Source organism: Anser brachyrhynchus (genome assembly GCF_964034855.1).
Source record: "Anser brachyrhynchus genome assembly, chromosome: 1".
Classification (NCBI taxonomy): domain Eukaryota; kingdom Metazoa; phylum Chordata; class Aves; order Anseriformes; family Anatidae; genus Anser; species Anser brachyrhynchus.
In genome coordinates, this window is record NC_137694.1 from 193,355,197 (window position 1) to 193,374,456 (window position 19,260).

At 36.8% G+C, this 19,260-nt stretch overlaps 1 protein-coding gene across 13 annotated transcripts in view; it reads right to left on the bottom strand.

The window, feature by feature from the left end:
- Positions 1-594: 594 nt before the first annotated feature.
- Positions 595-19,260, bottom strand: part of ZMYM2 (zinc finger MYM-type containing 2) — a 91,842-nt gene continuing 73,176 nt past the window's right edge. For all 13 annotated transcript variants that reach the window (XM_080590211.1, XM_080590216.1, XM_080590214.1 and 10 more), the window contains 11 exons: positions 17,906-18,035; positions 17,630-17,745; positions 16,625-16,796; positions 14,627-14,734; positions 12,236-12,330; positions 10,940-11,108; positions 9,860-10,011; positions 5,573-5,687; positions 4,213-4,464; positions 3,684-3,804; positions 595-1,513 (listed from right to left, as the gene is read on the bottom strand). In XM_080590211.1, coding sequence (XP_080446337.1) covers positions 1,321-1,513; positions 3,684-3,804; positions 4,213-4,464; positions 5,573-5,687; positions 9,860-10,011; positions 10,940-11,108; positions 12,236-12,330; positions 14,627-14,734; positions 16,625-16,796; positions 17,630-17,745; positions 17,906-18,035 — 1,623 coding nt within the window. In that variant the 3' untranslated portion in view covers positions 595-1,320. The remainder of the gene's footprint in view (positions 1,514-3,683; positions 3,805-4,212; positions 4,465-5,572; positions 5,688-9,859; positions 10,012-10,939; positions 11,109-12,235; positions 12,331-14,626; positions 14,735-16,624; positions 16,797-17,629; positions 17,746-17,905; positions 18,036-19,260) is intronic.

Genomic DNA, 19,260 nt, shown 5'->3' on the forward strand with positions numbered 1-19,260 from the left:
GAAAGCAAAAGTCATGACTACTACTTTATAGTAGAATATTCTACTACAATGTTTTCAGTACAATAGCAAAGTCATTGTATCAGCCACCATATTGCTCACATCAGTTAAACAAGAGCAAGGAACAAAACTTGAGCAGATAAACATGTATCTGGAAATCAGACTCCTTATGCAAAATAAGCACAATGAAAAGATACAGAACACATGAAAGGAGTTTTCTTCAAAAAAATGATCTTTCAACTTTCTCTGCAACATCACATATCATATGGCTTTTGAATGGAGGCATTAGTCAAAAGAATTTTCCCACCCATAGTCAAGTATTCACTGTATTTAAGTACAGCAATGCAAGGACAAAGAAGTTCAAATTTAGTACACTGTATTACTTTATGTAATACAGCATTAAAATTCCTTTCGCTAAGGCTACAAAGACAGATTTACAGTAATATGAGGTACCAGCATTTATGGCAGGAAAAGTAATGGAAAAGAATTATACAGCACTGTCATCAGACATTTTTTTTAATCTTTCCCTTTTCTTTGTTTTTGCCTTTTTTGCCTTTTTTTAAACAAAATACATGTCTTGATGATCACATGCTTTAAGCTTATGCTCATTTATTTATATATATACATATATTATTTGTAGGGGCAATTGAGAGAGAGTCACAAATAAGGAAAGGACACTAAGGTTTTAATAAGGGCAACAAAAGAAATGTTTTCACCAGAATAGATTCACATTACAGTACACCAATATTGACAGCATTCTCTTTTGTCTATTTTTGGTACATAAGATGGAATCTCTCTACATAACCTTATAAGGCTTCAGTAACTAAAAAGTAAAAAACCTATTAGTTTACAATTTATTTAAAAATTCTGAAAGACACAGCAAGTTCTAAACTTTAGTAGTGCTACCCATACACAACCATCCGGTTTAAGAACCCATTAAAAGAGTGTCCTTTCAAGGAAGTTTGCAACAGCAAAGTTGTGCAATATGGTTGTCTCTTACTACAAGAAAAAAAAAATTACACATGGCACATTCTCATTCATATTTTGCAATGTAAAAAGTTACAAACATACCTAATCAAATAAATAATAAAATAAAAAAAAAAGAATCTGAAATGTGTTTGTTATGTGTCCTAAAATCACTACGCAGAATAATGGAAACTTTCACTCACAGATTATTTACATGGTAATACCCAGGTGAGGGTACACACTGCTACAAAACTCATAAAACAAAGGGTAAACTTGAAATGTTCTCCATAATAAAGGTCTAGCAGCATGACTATATCTAATGCTGTTTGTTTTCTTGAATGTTTTTGGAAGTTTGTTTTAATCTATGTCCTCATCCAGTTCATAATTGTCTTTTTCATAAATATCTTTTACTAAAAGAACCCGTACGAGCATATTTTCCAAAGTGTTGCGGTCCAGTGAGGTGGAAGTGTACCAGATAGGACTATCCGAGGAGACAGAGCATTCTGGTTGCAAATAGAACATGTCCGTCCTCTGATTCAGATTCTGTGGGCTACAAGGTGGAAAACAAGGGGAGTTAGAATAACATTTTCACGGAACGTATTAATACATTAATATTTCTGACACTGTGTTAATGAAATTCTACATGTATTTAGGCAAGTTACGAAATGAAGATTAATGTGGAAAAATACTAAAATTCCTTCTATTTCACTCAGAGGGTTGGTCACTAAGCCTTAAAATACCCTAACACCTGACCTGTTATATTTTAGAATTCATATACATTCTTGATCCAACTCAGACATATCCTCTAAATCACTAGGAATTCTAGTATTTTGCCCATTTAAGCAAGTCTCAGGAAATAATTTTCAATCCTGCATATACAAGTGCTCATTCACGCTCTATCCTTCATAAAAGGATGCTCCATTTCTGGAGGTGTTCAAGACCAGGCTGGATGGGGACTTGGCCCACCTGATCTAGTGGGTAACATCCCTGTCTATGGCAGGGGGGTTGGAGTTAGATGATCTTTAAGGTCCCTTCCAACCCAAGCTATTCTATGACTATATGATAAATACTACAGACTTCAGGAGCCAACTGTATTTCACAGTTTTTAGTAAAAATATCAAGCCCATCTTCCCAAACTGGCTGATAAAATTTCATGTGTTACTTTCATCTGATGGGGTGAATGTTGATTTTTTCAGTTCTCACATCAATCAGATTGCCAGATTAGACGCCAAAAATCCGATGGTTTAAAATATTCTAATAATATAAATATTTTAACCCCCCTTCCCACTTTTTGGAAAAGCCAGTATTTTTACAGGAACAAGCAACGGTATATTGCTCACAACTGTGAATGAGAAGATCCCTCAGATATCAGTTGCAATTGTCAACTGTTTGGCAAGTATATTTCAACCACAGTTTGGCAAGTATATTTCAAAAAGCTAACATTACCTAAAATTTTTACAATATTTCACACACAATAGATTTTAAAGTGTTAAATATGTTAATTACATGATTTCAAAGATGCAAAGTACATGTTGTTAGAATTGGAACCAGAAAAAGCAGTCTGCTGCTCTAGACGGCAGTGGTGACCAATATCTCAATATCTGCAAGACAGTGGGACCCTAAACAATGCTCCAAATGGACTTACATATGTTCTTTTTCACAAACTTGAGATGTTTCTAAAGAAAAGTGATTTGATCTCCTCCCCACTACCGGATGTGAGTATCAGTTAAAAAAAAAAAAAAACCACCTTCAACAGCATAATAATATACCCTCGTCAGATCATGACAGTAGATAGTGGAAAGGTGAAAAAACAACAATCCACCCCCCCAACACCCATAACTGAATTAATGAAAAATGAGGTGCTTGCATTAACAGACAACCATAAGTTTCTCTTTATAACATCATATACTTGCACTTCTGTCTACATCTTTCTTCAGTTTTAAGAGTAAAACATTGTTTCCTAACACATACCATGTGTTGTTTCCTTTGATCTACTGTGTAATTTTTCTTCTCCTGTATCACTTGCCTATATTCCACTTACAGTTACGTAAAAAAAAAACTCCACTAAAATCAGTTGCTGTGGTGGCTGTTCCAATTAATGAAAAATACTTCCCACAAAATCCCCTTTTCAAACACTTCCAAAACATGTAGCTGCTAATTTTTTTTTTTTTTTTTTAATTTTCCCTAAGTTTTTTTTTTCCTTTTTAATGTATTAATTTCTGAGCAGACTGGAAGGAAACAAACTATTTCTAAATGCTGGGTCACTGTCAGTAATATTTTTTCTACTACAAAAATATTTTAACTTACTTTGAGATACCTAAAAAGTATCTACATTTCAAATTCCTGATGACTTAATGTGAAGTAAATCCATTGTCTTGACCAGCTTCTTACTGAAGAGACGCTGACCTCACGAACACCCTCAGTAGCAAAACCTACCAGATTCCTTGTTGATATTTCTCTGCAGAGATGTTTGATGTTGCTTGGTTAAGAAAATTGAATCATATTGTCATTCCCAGATGGAGCCCTTGACAACCAATACTGAAGTACTCCACTGCTCCCACACTTTTCAGGTATTGCCCATTTACAGGACTGGAAATTTCCATGCTTTCGTTTCATATTTTTTAGAAGAATTCAATTCATTCTTTTGCTTGAGCATATTTCATCATCAAAACGTACCCCTTTTGTATCAGGTCTACTCTGTATTACCACTTCATACGTACCTTTTAGACAAATAGCATTCAAACATTTTCACAGGGCACCTAGCTGGATCAGATGTGTTTTCAATTTGTTCAAATATTGGTTCATCGTCTTCATGTTTCCTTTTTCCAGTAGTAATTTTATCTTTAAGAAGAAAACCAAGAACATCTAAGCCATAACTTGAAGTTATTGCACATTTTTCAATAAACGCCCCAGAGTGGGCTCACTAAAATTCAACCCACCAGGTACTGCAATTCAGTCACCACAGCTATGTATATCTGCACACTGGAAATGCAACCCATAGCCACAACAAAGTCCCAGATGTATCATGGAGACCAGTGAGCTGAAAGGGATCATTTACTGCAGACTATTACTGTAGTCTCCACAGACAACATACTCCCATTAAAGATCCAGGAGCCAAGGGCTGCTAAACTTTACGCAACAGCAGAACTCTGGCTCCTGGCAAGGTGCCCAGATGTCCCTCAGATGAGTGAAAGGTGGATGCAATACTTATATGCTCCTGCAATACTTATTTTGGAACTGTCATACTACCTTCACTATCAGCTCTGCATAGGGAAGACACTTGATATCGAAGACAAGCTTTACTTTCCATTGTTAGAGGATTTTTCTTCCACTGTCTAAAAACAGTGCCAAAAGAAAGTCTTAAGTGCTGCTCCACTGTTTTCAGACCAAAATACTTGGTGTTAAAGTAGAACAGCGTATTCAGAAGAGCAGCTGGTGAATGTGATCCTAGCTGTTTAATCCTCCATAGATAATCTTCTTCAACTCGAGAGAATATCGACCCTTCAGGAAAAAAAAAAAAGAGAAAATGGATTAGCCCATAAACTGTCGAGATGTAAAAGAATAAAGTTCTTGCTTGATGTAAAATGTAGTAAAATGCTTATGAGAGAAGCCTCTCATATTTTATTATACATCCATGCCCTCAAAAAACACCCAGTAAAGACACCAGCACCCACTGTTTCAGGAAGAGATGGTTGATGAGGAATATATCAGTATATGCAATTTTACACAGAATACATTTCTTTAATTATTGCAACAGTATTTCTTACATGTCACTCCCTCACTTTATTACATAAAAGCAAATGTTCAAGGGGCTAATCTTAGTCCCTTCAAAAAAGCATATTTTTGAGTTTTCTTTAATCTGCTCATGAAAGACTTCTGGATAGCCACACCTTCATTCTTATTGCTCATGGATATCTCACTTGGAAATTACTTCCAGGGAATTTGTTTGTATAGGGAGGGCCAGAAACAAAGCCCTCCAAAGCTATACAGAAAAAAAAGACAATATCAAGTAGAGAGAGGAAAGGGGCTGGTAAGAAGGAGCCCTCACTCACAAGAAGATTGTGGCACAGATGGAAGAAGAATGGATTCTGCAGTTTAGTACCAAAATTGATCTGCTGGGAAAAATTTCCTAGAATACCACACTTCCGTTTTCTCCATGAACCAACAATATTCCTGAGGAAAAGGCTCAAAACTGAGAGTTCTCCCAGTCCAGTTAAGGCTTAATACATAGCTCATTAGCCCAGTGCCCACCTGCCTGTTTCCCATTTGAGAACTCACTTGGGCAAAAATTAATCCTGCTCAGGTAAAAAGTTGAAAACAAGCTGCTTTTTCTGGTTTCTCTCTCCTGAAAATGGATAGTCAATTTAAAACTAACAGGTGGTGGCAAAATCAATTCTTGCAACATGGATTACCAAGAAAAAAGATAAGAATTACAGGTACAATCTTAATTGAAGTCTTAGATGAAATCTTTGTGATTTTTGATCAGTTACTATCTATATATTTTGATCAGTTACTATCACAATACATAAAATGTTTCTATATAACTACATGTTTAAGAACACGGAGCTATTAAGAGATGAAAAACATACATGACCAAAAAGAAAATTACCATCTGGAAGTATGCTTGGTTGCCAACTTCTAAGGATTTTACTTAATTCCTGTTCAAACGTCTGGTAGACTGGATCAATAAATATGTTGTCTTTTCGATTACTTCCATATAAATACTACAGAGAAGAGAGTAACAGACAATATTTACAATGTCAGATTAGACCAAATCCTGTGCACTACAGGGTTGTTTGTCAGTACAATACTTGCACTCTCAAAAAAAACAGTATCTGAAAATAAAATGAAAACCTACTAAATACTGGAAAAGTTTTAAAACTCCAATGCAATGTATATTGTAAATTTTTAACTAGATATGAATCATAGATTAATTACAACTCTAACATTTTTCTCTAAAATGTTCTTGTATCCAACATTGTATCAGTGAACGGTGAGTCACTGAAAAAAAATAATACTAATTCATCTTTTCCTCCAGCTATTTCTTCAAAGAAAAAATACATTTAGCAAGAAACTGCCATTTTATTCGTGAAGTCTGGTCAATGACAAAAGCATCTACAACACAGAAGTCAGAGAAAAAAAAAGCAGTACAAGAAAAATGATAGGTTGATGCAAGGCACCTGCCTATTCTGCTGTCTATCTTCTTCACCCTCTTGACCTTACAAACAGAAACTCTTCTGAACCTTTACCAAGAACTCATGGCTGAAGGCTATACTAGTGTTTGATGTTATCCTCTCTGGAGACATTTCTAAGAAACGGAGGATTGGATTCTTAAAATTTCCACTCCAGTGTTATCTTTGTGTGAACAAGCCTGTTAGTGAATACAATAAATGTGACAGACACAAAAAATGTACCCAGTTCTGGAAATGGTATCTATTTCTGTACACCTACTTGAAATAACATTAAACTGCACTCATTTTTACTAAACAGTTCAGCATATCTTGATTTGCTTATCTTTGCAGTTTACTTTTGTAATAAGGAAAAATGAATTAACACACTTCCTAGAAGCTTCCAGCACATCTTCCTTCAGGCAGGTATTCTTCAAAGTACAATATTCCCCAAAATGTGATTGTTTCTAAATACATTGGTTTTGATTTTACAAAGCAATTCCAAACCAGACAATACTGCTTACTATAAGCATCATAGGGTTTGCTTCTCTCTCCCTTGAACATTTTTCCTCATTGAGTTTTCCTTTTCTCTGTATTAAACACTCCCATAGGTCTCAATCAAGCACTGGCAGCAATACTGACATCAGAGCGAAAACTCATTTGAAACCAATTCCTACCCAAGCCTGTGACAATTCAACTAAAAACATTACGGTTTTCTGGTTCAGAATATGTTTGGCTAAACCCTGACATCCCCTGTAAAAATCTGTGAGGCTCACAGACCATTAATGCTGCAGGGTCTACATGATAATGCCACATTAGGGTCTTCCCTGCTACACAACTACCAAATGCATGTCAGCAAACCTTCATTTCTATATCATAGTGCTATGCTCTGCTACACTACAAGCTCTGGAGGGGGCAGGATTAGCATTAGCAGCTTCCAAGTGAGATGGTGGTAGGGTGATGGTTGGACCAGATGATCTTGAAGATCTTTTCCAACCTTAATGGTTCTATGAGCTCTAAGGAAACCAGAGCCACCAGGAAGGCACCATTGGGCATGCTGCTTTCTGCAATGGAAAACAGCCTGAATTACAGCCCAAAGCACATTTAAACACCTGCTTAGCAATAACAGCCTGAATTTTGCCCAAACCACCCCGTTATTAGACTTACTATTAGATTATGCACTCTTGTTTCATTAGCATTTTGCTGAGAGTATGCAGACAGATTTATCAAGGGCTGAAGGAAAAGGTGACCAACTGAACTGGCTTTAATTCCACCTCTCCCAGTGCACCAAGATCACTTTTTCTGCCACTGCTGCGAACACCTCAGTGCCCCTCTTCCCCTCAGTGCCACATGTGCAAAAAGTCATCTTATACTGGGACAAAGTCTGAGAGCCATGATGCAGCAGGAGTGCAAGGCAGGCTAACACCTTTTTCCACAGGACCCCTTTCTGCTAGATGGCCACCCCATCATGCGACAACCTCTACTTTGAAGTGTGGTATTTTCAAGAACTGTACTTCAAAGATGTCAAAATCATTATCGAACCAATTCTGGTCAGAGGTAGAACAATTTCAGTTGCAAGTGAAACTGAACGGAGAAAAGGTACTGCTTTGAATCAAGGACTAGTATTCTGTAACAGATTTTTCAAGTGCTTCCTTTAAGGAAAAAAAACAAGTTACAGTCAGAAAGACAGCTGAAGACTTGATGGACTCCTGAGCACTTCCACTGTGCTCTAGCCATGCTACAGCCAGGAAGAAAAGCTCCAGCCTGAGCCAGTGCTTCACCATAGTGAGTTTGGTAACTTTGATGGAGGGGGAGAGTGCTCTCTTTCTAACTCACATCTTCCCCACTCTCTTTCTTTGATGTATTACTCCAAGTTAGTAAAATATTGCTGATCTTTGGCATAATTTTATCCTTATCTGGCATCATTTAATGTTCTCTGAGCCCCTTCTGAGTTAAACAGAGCCAATACCCTTTACACAGTAACAGACAATTTATCCTGTCTTTCAGGAGTACCCATATGGGGGTTGTCAGATGGAAAGAAGAAGTAAGAAAATACTGGAAGGCAATGGAGTTTGTTTGCATTTTGTGGTAACTACATTGTGTTTAGAGTACCAATAGTGTGTTTAAACCTCTTTCTTCGAAAGGGTAATGCACACAATTTGCCATTAGCACACAGAAGTTTGCCGCAACCCTTGCCAGATTTGTGCTCCTCTTGCCTCTGTGAAACACAAACTCTTCAGAACAAGGGCAAAAATTCCTATAAATCTGAGTACCAGTGGCGCAACTGGGCCAGACAACGAAGTGGGGCTGTTAACACCACCTGTATTAAATACTGGATGCTAAATATAAGCAATAATTACATAATCGTATAAATAGTAGTTATTCCTTTAATGTTTCGGCATTGTAGATGTGTTAGAGCTCCTGATATTTGTGTTGTACAACACAAACACTGGTTCTGATGAGCTAAAAAAATCTTATTCTCTGTATAATTAGCTTTCACAATAGACAAAATAAACAATGTCAATGGCACAAAGAAAAATTGAAAAAGAGAAAAGTTATTAGTCAAGTTCCATTTTATAAACACATAGCTCCTCTATGTTTATCAGCTCAATATGAATATTTTCTATTCAACAGAAAGATACAGAGAGACAGCAGATCATGCAAGTGCAGTGGCAGAAAGCTAGCTGAATTTGAAACATGCTTTGTAGCAATATTGACTAAAATGCCAATGAAGGCTCACTTCTGAAATTTCAACCATGAGGGAACGATACCAACTAACTCTTTAATTTTGTATACTCTTAATACGGAAAAGTTATTAGAAGCACTATTTCTTTTTAAAATATTTTGGTTAAAATATTTATTTGATTTAAAGATTTGTTGAATATTTGTCATTCAAGTACTTTGCCTTATACATTAAAAAAGTTTAAGCAGGATGACAAAGTTTGTGAACATCTTGCTTTCCACATCATATGCATTTTTATTGCCTTTTAACTTAAATGAAATTTTCTGTGTTCTCAGCTCTGAACATGGTTTATTTTATCTATGATTTGCCTTATGTACCAAAAAATAAGACATTCTCTGCTTAAAAGATAAGCTGTGGAATAGCTTTTTTTCCATATTTAGTGATGTGTTATTGCCTTCACATAAAATACATCTAAACTGCCTCCCTTTTGCTTTGAAATATAATTGCAATTTGGGGTGGAAGGCAAAAAATACAACACAGTTTCTTGCATTCCAGAGAGAGAACTGACTGTCCCCATCTTCAATATTTGATAAATTACGCTCTCCCAAAACAACACTTCAAATAGCTTGTTTCCACTATCTGCTAAGTAACTGAATTAGTAAAATCTTTACAGCTCATTCCTAATTTCATTCTTCTTTTACATTAAGCCATCTCTAGCAATCAAATGAAGCACAGCATTTGGAAAAATTGTGTCATTTTAGATTACAAATTCCTTGCTTTAACCCAGCAAAAAGCTTAAAATTATAATATACCAGCTTACATTTGAGTTTTCTGCATGGGTCTGCAAACTCATTTTCTCTACAGACAGCTTTCTATAATATGATATATACAACAGCCTCTCTGTGTTCCAGATCACAGCCATTATATTAAGAATAGCTCCTAGCCTCTTCTCAGACAATAAATCCACATTATCTCCATTCTCCCACTGAAATGGATTAGAGTCAAATCAACAGCTCAATTTCCCATCTCTACAGCCTCTACTAACCTCCTGAATCCCAAGACACAGATAATAGATGCTGTCAGGTGCATAGTTCTCTCCATTTGGCCTTCGAATTTCATTGACAAAATGTGCCAACCCATAGTTTAACTCAGCTGAAGTATGTGATAATAGATCTTCCTTTAATTTCACAGACTTTGCTGTAAAATAAAGAAAAAACGCTACATTATACAACAGTATTATTACATGCTGGGGGTGGGATGGGGTATTTTTGGACTAAAGGGGGAAAAACTGGCTTGATGTCCTCTACACTAACCAATGAATGAGTCTAAATGTAACAAGTAGTTCAAATGTTAGGCCTATATTAAAATAGGCGAGGCTACCAGAGTAAAGTCTAATTAATTAACCAAGTGCAGCATCACCCACTGAAGAATTACTGTCATGCACAGCTGAGGATGACACAGAGGCAGGAAGTAGCCCAAGATGCCGAAGTGAACACAGTGTTGTAGAGGGAGACCTTCAGGGGAAATGACAGTTTCCAAAGATCCAACAGCATAACACAACAATGCTAAGATGCATGTGGGAACTGAAGAACAGCAAGAGTACCAGCAGTCCCTTCTTTTCCCCTCAGTGTAAATACATGTCCATACAGCAGAGCTTTGCAGAAAGAGCAGCAGCGCTCCACAGGAGTGAAGGCCACACCATGTCAGAACTCCAAAGCCTTGTAATGCCAGCCTTTGGTGAAGATCTCTTCATCCTACAAGAAGTAGGATGCCCCTCCCTTGCAATTCAGAAGAAGCCCAAAAAAGGTGCAAACTCTAAGGCAAGTTAGAATACAAGGAAAATCAGGATGCAAACAAAAAACCTAAATGGGCATGAAGAAGAGCTAGAAAGGTTCTGTCCTGACTTCACTAGAAGTGTAAGTCCTGGAATGTTGAGCCAAGTAGGGAAAATTTCTTTAGGAAAAAAAGAGTGTGGCAACTCTGTGGTAAAATAATCACAGTTTTTGTAGGAACACTAGGGACATGTGAAAATTTCTACTAAAAATTCCAGCTGAAAAATCAGACAATATCAGCAATTCTCACTACCAAATTAAAATCTGGATGCCAGACTTTTGGATATACTTACTTGATTTCAGTTCCTCTAATTCTGGCAGCTCTTCGTTTAAGTGCCGAGACTTCACCCAGTGCTTCCACGCGTTTACACCATATGCATATTTAAATGGAAAACTACACTCTGAGTTTTCAGAGCTATCATCATGAGACTGGTACTCTGACACCGCTTTCCTCTTCACTCCCTGCCATTGAAACAAAGTGGTTAATGCTACTAATAGCTTCTAACAGGAATAACAGAAGCTGGGCAGAATAAGCAAGCTGCAGGCCAAATTACAAACTAAAGGTTCAGTATAAAGGAACATACGTTTCCTTCAGCTAGAGCCAGCAGGTAGTTTCTGTGTTGAATATACTTCTAAGAGGAGTGTTTACTTAAGCTGACAGTCATTTCTAATTCACCTTTCAAACTGATTTCTAAAACAGACAAAAGATTTTTGATAATGGAGTTGCTGCATTGGTTATATCATATTAAGCAATGAACATAAGGCACCCAATAATTCAGTGTGTTTTTAGGATTTCATTTTGTCAATGCATAGGATGTTAAAGATGCTAGCAATCTGTCAGGTCAACTTTTAGGCTTAGCTGAACCCATCAATGGGAAAGCCAACACTGGTCCAAAATTAAAGCATGCCTAGCAGTGTAATTAAAGGGATAGTACCAATAGTACAGACTCCAAATTTAAAACCAGACCCATTCATTCTTAGTAAGTTTTATTATCAGCTTTGTGCCAGGCATCAGAAACTCTATTGCCTGTTAGTTTCCTTCTAAATAAAAGAATAGGGCTAATTTGTTTGCAATGTCTAAACTAGGATTTTAACTGAAAATAAAATCTAGGAAAATTACAAGCAAATAAAGTAACTTCTTTTAACCATTTTATACAGTACGTGCTATTGTCTCACTATAAGCCATGGTAATGCCAACATTCTTCTATTTTACTATAAAATTAAATCATGAGAGTTTTGTTTAAATTGAAGCAGAAAAACATTATTGAAAATACAGTAAGTATATAAAACAGGTGAAGCACTGACACACTACATCCACAAATCTATCAACGTGAATCTTTTATAGCAAGAATGGGATCAGAATTTAGAAACTGCTATCATCCTATTAAATCTAACAGTTTACTGTTAACAGTCAGAGGACTAAAATAAAGTCCTTATTTTATGTATCAATTTACATCAAAAAGATAGGGTACTATATACCCTAGGTACATAGGCAATACGAGCCTATGAGCAGTATGAAAATTGAAAAAATCATGGCATATTTTTGCCCACTAAAATGTTGTGCCTTTTTAATAGAATTATGTGATTACCTTCTTTTTGGAGCGAGGCCTTGGCTGTTCCTCATATTCTTCCCCAAAAACGGGAGGCAATAAAAACTCATTTTCTGTATCAAGCTCCTCAGTTGCTGAAAATACATTAACAGAAACTTAATTTTTAACTCCTTTTGGATAATACTGATTTGAAAAGACAATGAACTATATCAGCATGCATTAACATATAGGGTCTACAAAAGCACACATGAAACGTTAACGAGGACTGGATTTTACTAAGATGGAATAAGCCTATTCTTACTTTAAAGGTAAGGCAAAACTACCAAAATGCTTTTTTGAAATAAATTGCAAAGTATGCAATGCTGAACATTTTCAAAAACTATCTCACATCACTACGACAGCATTTCTTACTCTGGACCTTCACACAATTTTTCCTGCCTAGACAGTCTTTGGTATCAAGAAGTTTAAGTTACGATGAAAATGAGCAACTATGAATGGAAAAATACAAATTAACTTAATACAAGCACTATGCTCATTGACTGTTCTCTTTTGTAGTCATGTTTTGCATTTTATATAGCTACTGTATGTGATTAAAAATGCGTCAAGAATGTCAGTTCTTTCAGAGAAACTGCTTTTAGTCTATATTTACAAGGTGGAGGCCTAGCTTGTGACGGATATTATGGTAATACAGGTAAACAGATAAAAATGCATTACGACAAAGTACTATTTATTTAACATTTCTGGGTTAGGATGAAGGTCTATTACATCAGGCAACACAGCAGAATGACAGAATATATGAATAGATTTAATGGTATAAGTTCCAAATTTATTTACTTTACTGAAGATGGTTCATCTCTCATGCAACTATCAAACAATGACTTCATTCAAAACAATGCTCTTCTGAAGATTATTCCAATTTTACCACCTTACTACTCAAGAACTTATTCAAACTATCACCAAGTGTAATCACCACAAGTAGGAAAACTGGTCCAAATAAAATATCCTTTGCATTCAAAGATTTAAGAACTCTACCCCAGACTAAACACCAGCCTTTCTCCTGCTATCACAAAGAATCTAATACCAGAAGCACTCCAAGACAATTAACATCTACTATAAACTGCTACTGTTTACTATTCCACTTAGGCTTTTTACATAAGGAAGGAAAAAAAAGCATGGAAGAAAAAAACATTCTTATTAAGAGGGTTAAAAAAAAAGAGGGTACATATTGCTAATAATACTTCCTCAGATTAATGTCAATCTGTTTTCCTAATTCCAAGACTTGATCTTCAAATTAGACATGCAGCAAACTGAGAAACTCAGTTTGGGCAAGTAGTGTGGATATCTACAGCACAAGGCAAAAGGAGACTTTCAACAGCAGATATAGAAATTACCCAGGGAAGGTATGAGTTATACGTCCAAAGAAGCTACATCTAAGGAGTTCTACCTATAGCCAGGAGCTTTCTTGTATTGATTAGGACACAGCGTAAGGAAATAAAGACTTTTTGCCTGCATCCTGTAGAGAACAGTAGAAATTGTAAAATTTAAAACCAAGACCTTCTTTCAAGAAAGGTCTCAAACTAGTGATTTTCCTGTTAATTCAAATATTAACTTTTTCAAATACATGTATGGACGCGAATAAGATACTAAAAGGTAACACAAGTGAAGTGCAGCAGTCTAGTCTGCTACTTCCTAATAAACTTCAGTGGGAAATTTGTCCTTTTGTCTTAGAATAATAGAATGGCCTGGATTGGAAGGGACTTCAAGGATCATCTAGTTCCAAACCCCCTGCTGTAGGCATGGACACCACCCACTAGATCAGGTTGCTCAGGGCCTCAGCTAACCTGGCCTTGAACATCTCCAGGGACAGGGCATCCACAACCTCTCTGGGCAATCTGTTTCTGTGCCTCACCACTCTCTGAGTGAAAAACTTTCTCCTAACCTCTAATCTAAATGTCCCCTTTTAATTTAAAACCATTCCCCCTTGTCCTATCGTTATCTGTCCGAGTAAAGTATCTACTTGTCATCTCCACTCTAAACCATCATTTCACTTCACATGCAAATATCTGGTGATTCAGGATGAATTCATTATTGTTTTCCATGATACATGCCGTCTGAAACTTCAAGCCTCCAAAATATCCTTCCTAAATCCATGTCCAAAAAAAAAAGATACATCCATATAAGCCATAACCTTATGAAAGATTAACTCCTTCCTTATCTTTCCATGCTGTTTAAAATACCATGTTTAGAAAGATGGAGAAAGTCCTTTGGAAGTCCCCAGTACTGCAACAGCATGGCAAAGTTTTACTAAGAGAGTCAGCCAAGTAGATTTTGCAATCAAATTAAGCTCCCGTGAAAGGATGATGAAACAAAGTATAATGGCTGTCCATAATGTCTGTTTTACAATATATATTAAAATTATAGAAAAAATACCTCTTGGAAAGTCTATTTCAATATCAAGGTCTCGTTCATATGGAACATCTGGCAAGCTTCTCTGTGCTTCTGTTTCTGAGTTCAGTAGATTTGACTCAACTATCACACCTATAAATAAAATAAACAAAGAAAAATGAAAAAAACTTATATTTTAACTAACGTGGATTAGTCAAATTGGACAGACTTAGACTGTTATAACCTGATTGGTTCTAAAACTGCTTTTTCTGCTCATCACGATGCTAGATTTTGTTGTTTTGGGGATCTCAGATTTACTTCTTCAATCTGATTTCCTTTAAACAGAAAAGATACTTATGATCCCATCTGTCCTTCTTCATTAAGATGAGTCTCTTAGTGTACAGAATACCAGATACTGGGGAATCTGGATCATATCAACCTATCACAGAACACAAATAGGCTTGAAATATATAACTACTTTTCTACATAATTTGGCCAGCAAACAGAACAGACTTTCAAGTCAGTGAAAGATATCCTTCAAAAGCAAACAAGGAAGGCAGGCTGAGAGAAACAAAAGCTTGACACAGAAGTGCTGCCTGGTGCTCAGAGGGAGCCTCCTGGGTGCCCGGCTGTGCCCATGGCCTCCTGTCCTGGCACTGGGCACCACCGAGCAGAGCCTGGCTCCGGCCTCTCTGCGCCCTCCCTTTAGGGATTTAGGGACATGGATGAGATCCCCCTGAGCCTCCTCTTCTCCAGGCTGAGCAGTCCCAGCTCTCCCAGCCTCTGCTCACAGCACAGATGCTCCCAGTGCCTTCATCATCCTGGTGGCCCTGCGCTGGGCTCTCTCCAGTGTGCCCAGGTCCCTCTGGTACTGGGAAGCCCAGAACTGGACACGGTACTCCAGAACCTTGCAGTGCTACCAGAAACGTCCAGCTTTAGTGAGAGAATGGCAACATTTTAAGGAACAATATGCCTCCTGGGACTGGCAACTTCTCTATCACCGTTGGCTTCCTATATACCAGGCCCAAGTCATTAGTTCATGTCCTTTATCAACACCGTTGATACACTTGTTGAAAGAGCTTGAAAAAAAAATCTTCACCTGAGTCATGGAAAAACCTTAAAGTCTAATTTTTTGAAAGAGACAGCAAATTCTCTTGAAAAGTTACAGAAGAGACTTGAGGATTTTGGAAAGCAGAGCTAGGAAAGAGGGACATAGATATGTGCATTGGAAAAAAAACAGCATTACAAGATATGCAGGATTTTTTGATCTTCAGATGTAAAGTGATCCCAGAGAGAATTCTCTCCTTTTAGGTGCCCTGCTGGGATGACAAGCCATCTGAGCATCACAACCGCAATGATGTATCAGCTGATGTGTTACTATCTTCAGAGAGATGATACTTGCATGTGAGAATCAATCAAGAGCCAAAGCATCATTAGGTAATCTGGTTTTGTTGACCGCAGTTCCACTTGTGAAATGTATGTTTCTCTAAGTTTTAGCAGACCCCTGCTTCCGCACACACAACGTAAAATGTGCATAGTAAAGTATCACCACAAAGAGAATGGGCCCCTGCTGTCTCCCACCATGTTCAGAGGAAGCTGTTCACACCCATGTGAGGTGTGAACCTCAAGGACACAGCTGTGGAGAACACTTCCCCTAAAGTTTTGACTTGAGCATGTCTGGAAGGAAGAGTGGTCTGGTTATGACTTGTTTTGAGTTACACTGAGAAGAAAACCTGTGGGTACAAACACAGATGACCGCTTGCTATCAGCCAGGACGCTGGCACAAGCAAAGAAATGTTTATATTTTTACAGACAAAGATAAGACAAATGACTTTGCCCACCAAAGTCATGCAAGAGACTTCAAAAAGTTTTTTTTACTTCAAATGTGCTAAAATGTTCTAAAATATTTAAATAATTAAGATTTCAACTTAATATAAGTACTCAATAATAGCACTGTTGCACTGACAGAACCATCAAAAAAAACTTCTTTATTTACATACACCCCAGCACTCCAAAGAGTCTAATACATGGTAACTAACTCACTGGCCATGTCAGAAACTTCTGCTTTTCCATCATGTTCAGGCAACATCCCCGACAAAGTCAGTAGCTCAGATTCCAGAGGATTTGAGGGCACTTTTCCCCTCAGCTCTTCTATTGCTGCAAGGATTTTCTCTGTGCTATCCAGAGTAGTGGGCAAGAAAACTGGAACTGGCACCTGTGTAGACAGGGAGGAAGAGATTTAAAAAAATGCTGCAACAAAGCAACAACAGTGACCAACACAGGAATGCCAACTCTATACCCTTCTAGAAGACCGAATTAAAACAGATTAGAAAAATATCACTTCAGTGTGGGCTAAAAAAATTGCTGACAGGTTAAAAAAATCAATACAAATGATTCAGAATGGAAGGGAGAAAAGGAAAGGACACAAAAAAAAGATACAACGAACTATAGTGTGTCAAAATCAGAACAGAAGGAATTTTGGAGCTCTACACCTCATTCTGACTATAACTTCAGACTAACAGTTTGGACAAATCAACATCCTCTTTTAGTGACTTGTTTGTGAAAGATGGAATTTCATGAATTCATTTTTTTCTTTTTTTAACCACTGTTTGGATGAGATTTGGTACGTAAATGATAACAAATTTAACTTACTTTCTTTTCCCAGTACAAGATTCTTTTATTTGCCTTTCTTTGTTCTTGTTTATCCTGCTCTGCCATCCCTCCCTAACACAATCTTTCAGTTTCTCCATCACAAACAAGAACAAATCTAGTTGTTTAATGGTTATTCAGCAAACAAAAAAATCACTCAGAATTGTTTCTAAAATGTTCAGCAGTGCAAGATTTTCACACAAGCAAGCAGATGGGTCCTAAAGAACAATCAGGAAATTATATGCCACTGTCAGATTTCTGATCCCAAGTCAATAAATTGTGCAGCAGTATCCTGCAGTCATTTAGGTGGAGCAGAATGAGAACAGTCAGCAGTACAAAGTGGTCCCTTGCATTCAAGTGAATGGATGCCAATTTAAACATAAAGCTGGTCTGACTTACCGGAACAGGAACTGTTGTAGGAACAGGAACATTTTGACTATACATGTTCATAGGCACCGGAACATAGACAGGTACAGGAATAGGCACTGGGACATACTCTTTTTTCCAATCATCTTCTATTAAAAGAAAAAAGAAAAAGGCAAACACTGCCAGGTACTTAAATATATTTTACACCTGCAGGTTAGGGAAAAAAATCAAAATATTTGCCATATGTTCCAAGAGAATAACGGTTTAAAAAAAAGCCTGTAACAAAGTAAAGAGTGGTTCAAGAGTTACCTGTCTGACAAGATTTTGTCTGCATATGAGGTTTACAGTATGTGGCTTTCGTCATCGTCAAAGGTTTGCAAAGAACTGCCTTGTTCTTCATTTCTCTGTTAGGTGTTGGAGAAGGTGGTGGTGCTGAGCCCTACAGGCAAGCAAATAAAAGAAAACGTATTGAAGTCAACGTAGTGCAACAACACAAGGTTTTTTGATGTAATGTATCAGTTGATACTTTCCATGCACAAGATACTGAAGAGAAAGCTCAAGCACACAACAGCACTAACTATTATTCTTTAACTGTGTGCTATTCTGCATTTCTAGTAGTGAGCTGCTACTAAAATGAATGTAACATAGTAGTGTTTTGCTCATTCTGGGCTAGCACTTCAATCAACAACTTTTTTTTTTCTTTCTTGTATACATGGAAGTAAAATCTAAGCTATTTTATAACTTTAAAATAATTTTAGCTGTTAAAAAGAATCCAGGATGAATAGCAAAACTATTTTTTGGCTCAAAGTCTGATCTTCTTGAAGTATGCTATAATCCAAAAATCACTTTAAAAAAAATGATCATTTCTAGATAAAACACTCTAAACAATTTTAATACTTAAAGTATAAACTTTGAGCTCCCCCTGCTGGCTCTACAATAGCGTCAACAAATACTTGGGAATATCACAATGCTCAAACTGCATTTTTACAGTCAACAGGTAAAAAAAAATCTTGCTCCTAACATGTTTTTTTGTCCCCTGGCACCTCTTTTAGAACCTGATTTAAGAAACAGAGACCGTCACTTTTACTTGGTCATATGTTGTAAGACTAGCCCCACGTGTCCTTTTAAATATGGAAAGAACGTAAAATCATAACAGAAGACTAACAGGCAGAACACCTTCTAAAGTGTAAAAAATAATTGTATCACATTTATTTATTATTATCATAGCTTTTATATGATCTTTTAAAAAGTTATAGACCATATTAATATCTTTGGAAGCTATTAAACATAAAATACCAAATGTTTTTAACGTGACGGTTTAGCTTGCTGGTATCTCCAGTTACCCAAGTTCCAGTCAACTATTCCAATTATTATTACCCAGGTATCCAGCTATTTTCTGTGTTTTTCATTAATGTGTTTTATAATGCCATCACAGTACTTTCACTTAAAACTAAGAATTGCCTTACAGAACCATATTTTCATTAAGAAGTTGAGATACTTCTTTCACAGAAAAGTGAGATCTTGTGACAAAGCAAAACCAAGTTTCAAACCAAATTCACTAAGTTCAATGAAAAAAATATTATTAATAATGGTATTTATGACTAGTTGACAAAAACTGATAAACTCAAAGTGAAGGCTACTGCTCCGCTCATGATGTCCACCCT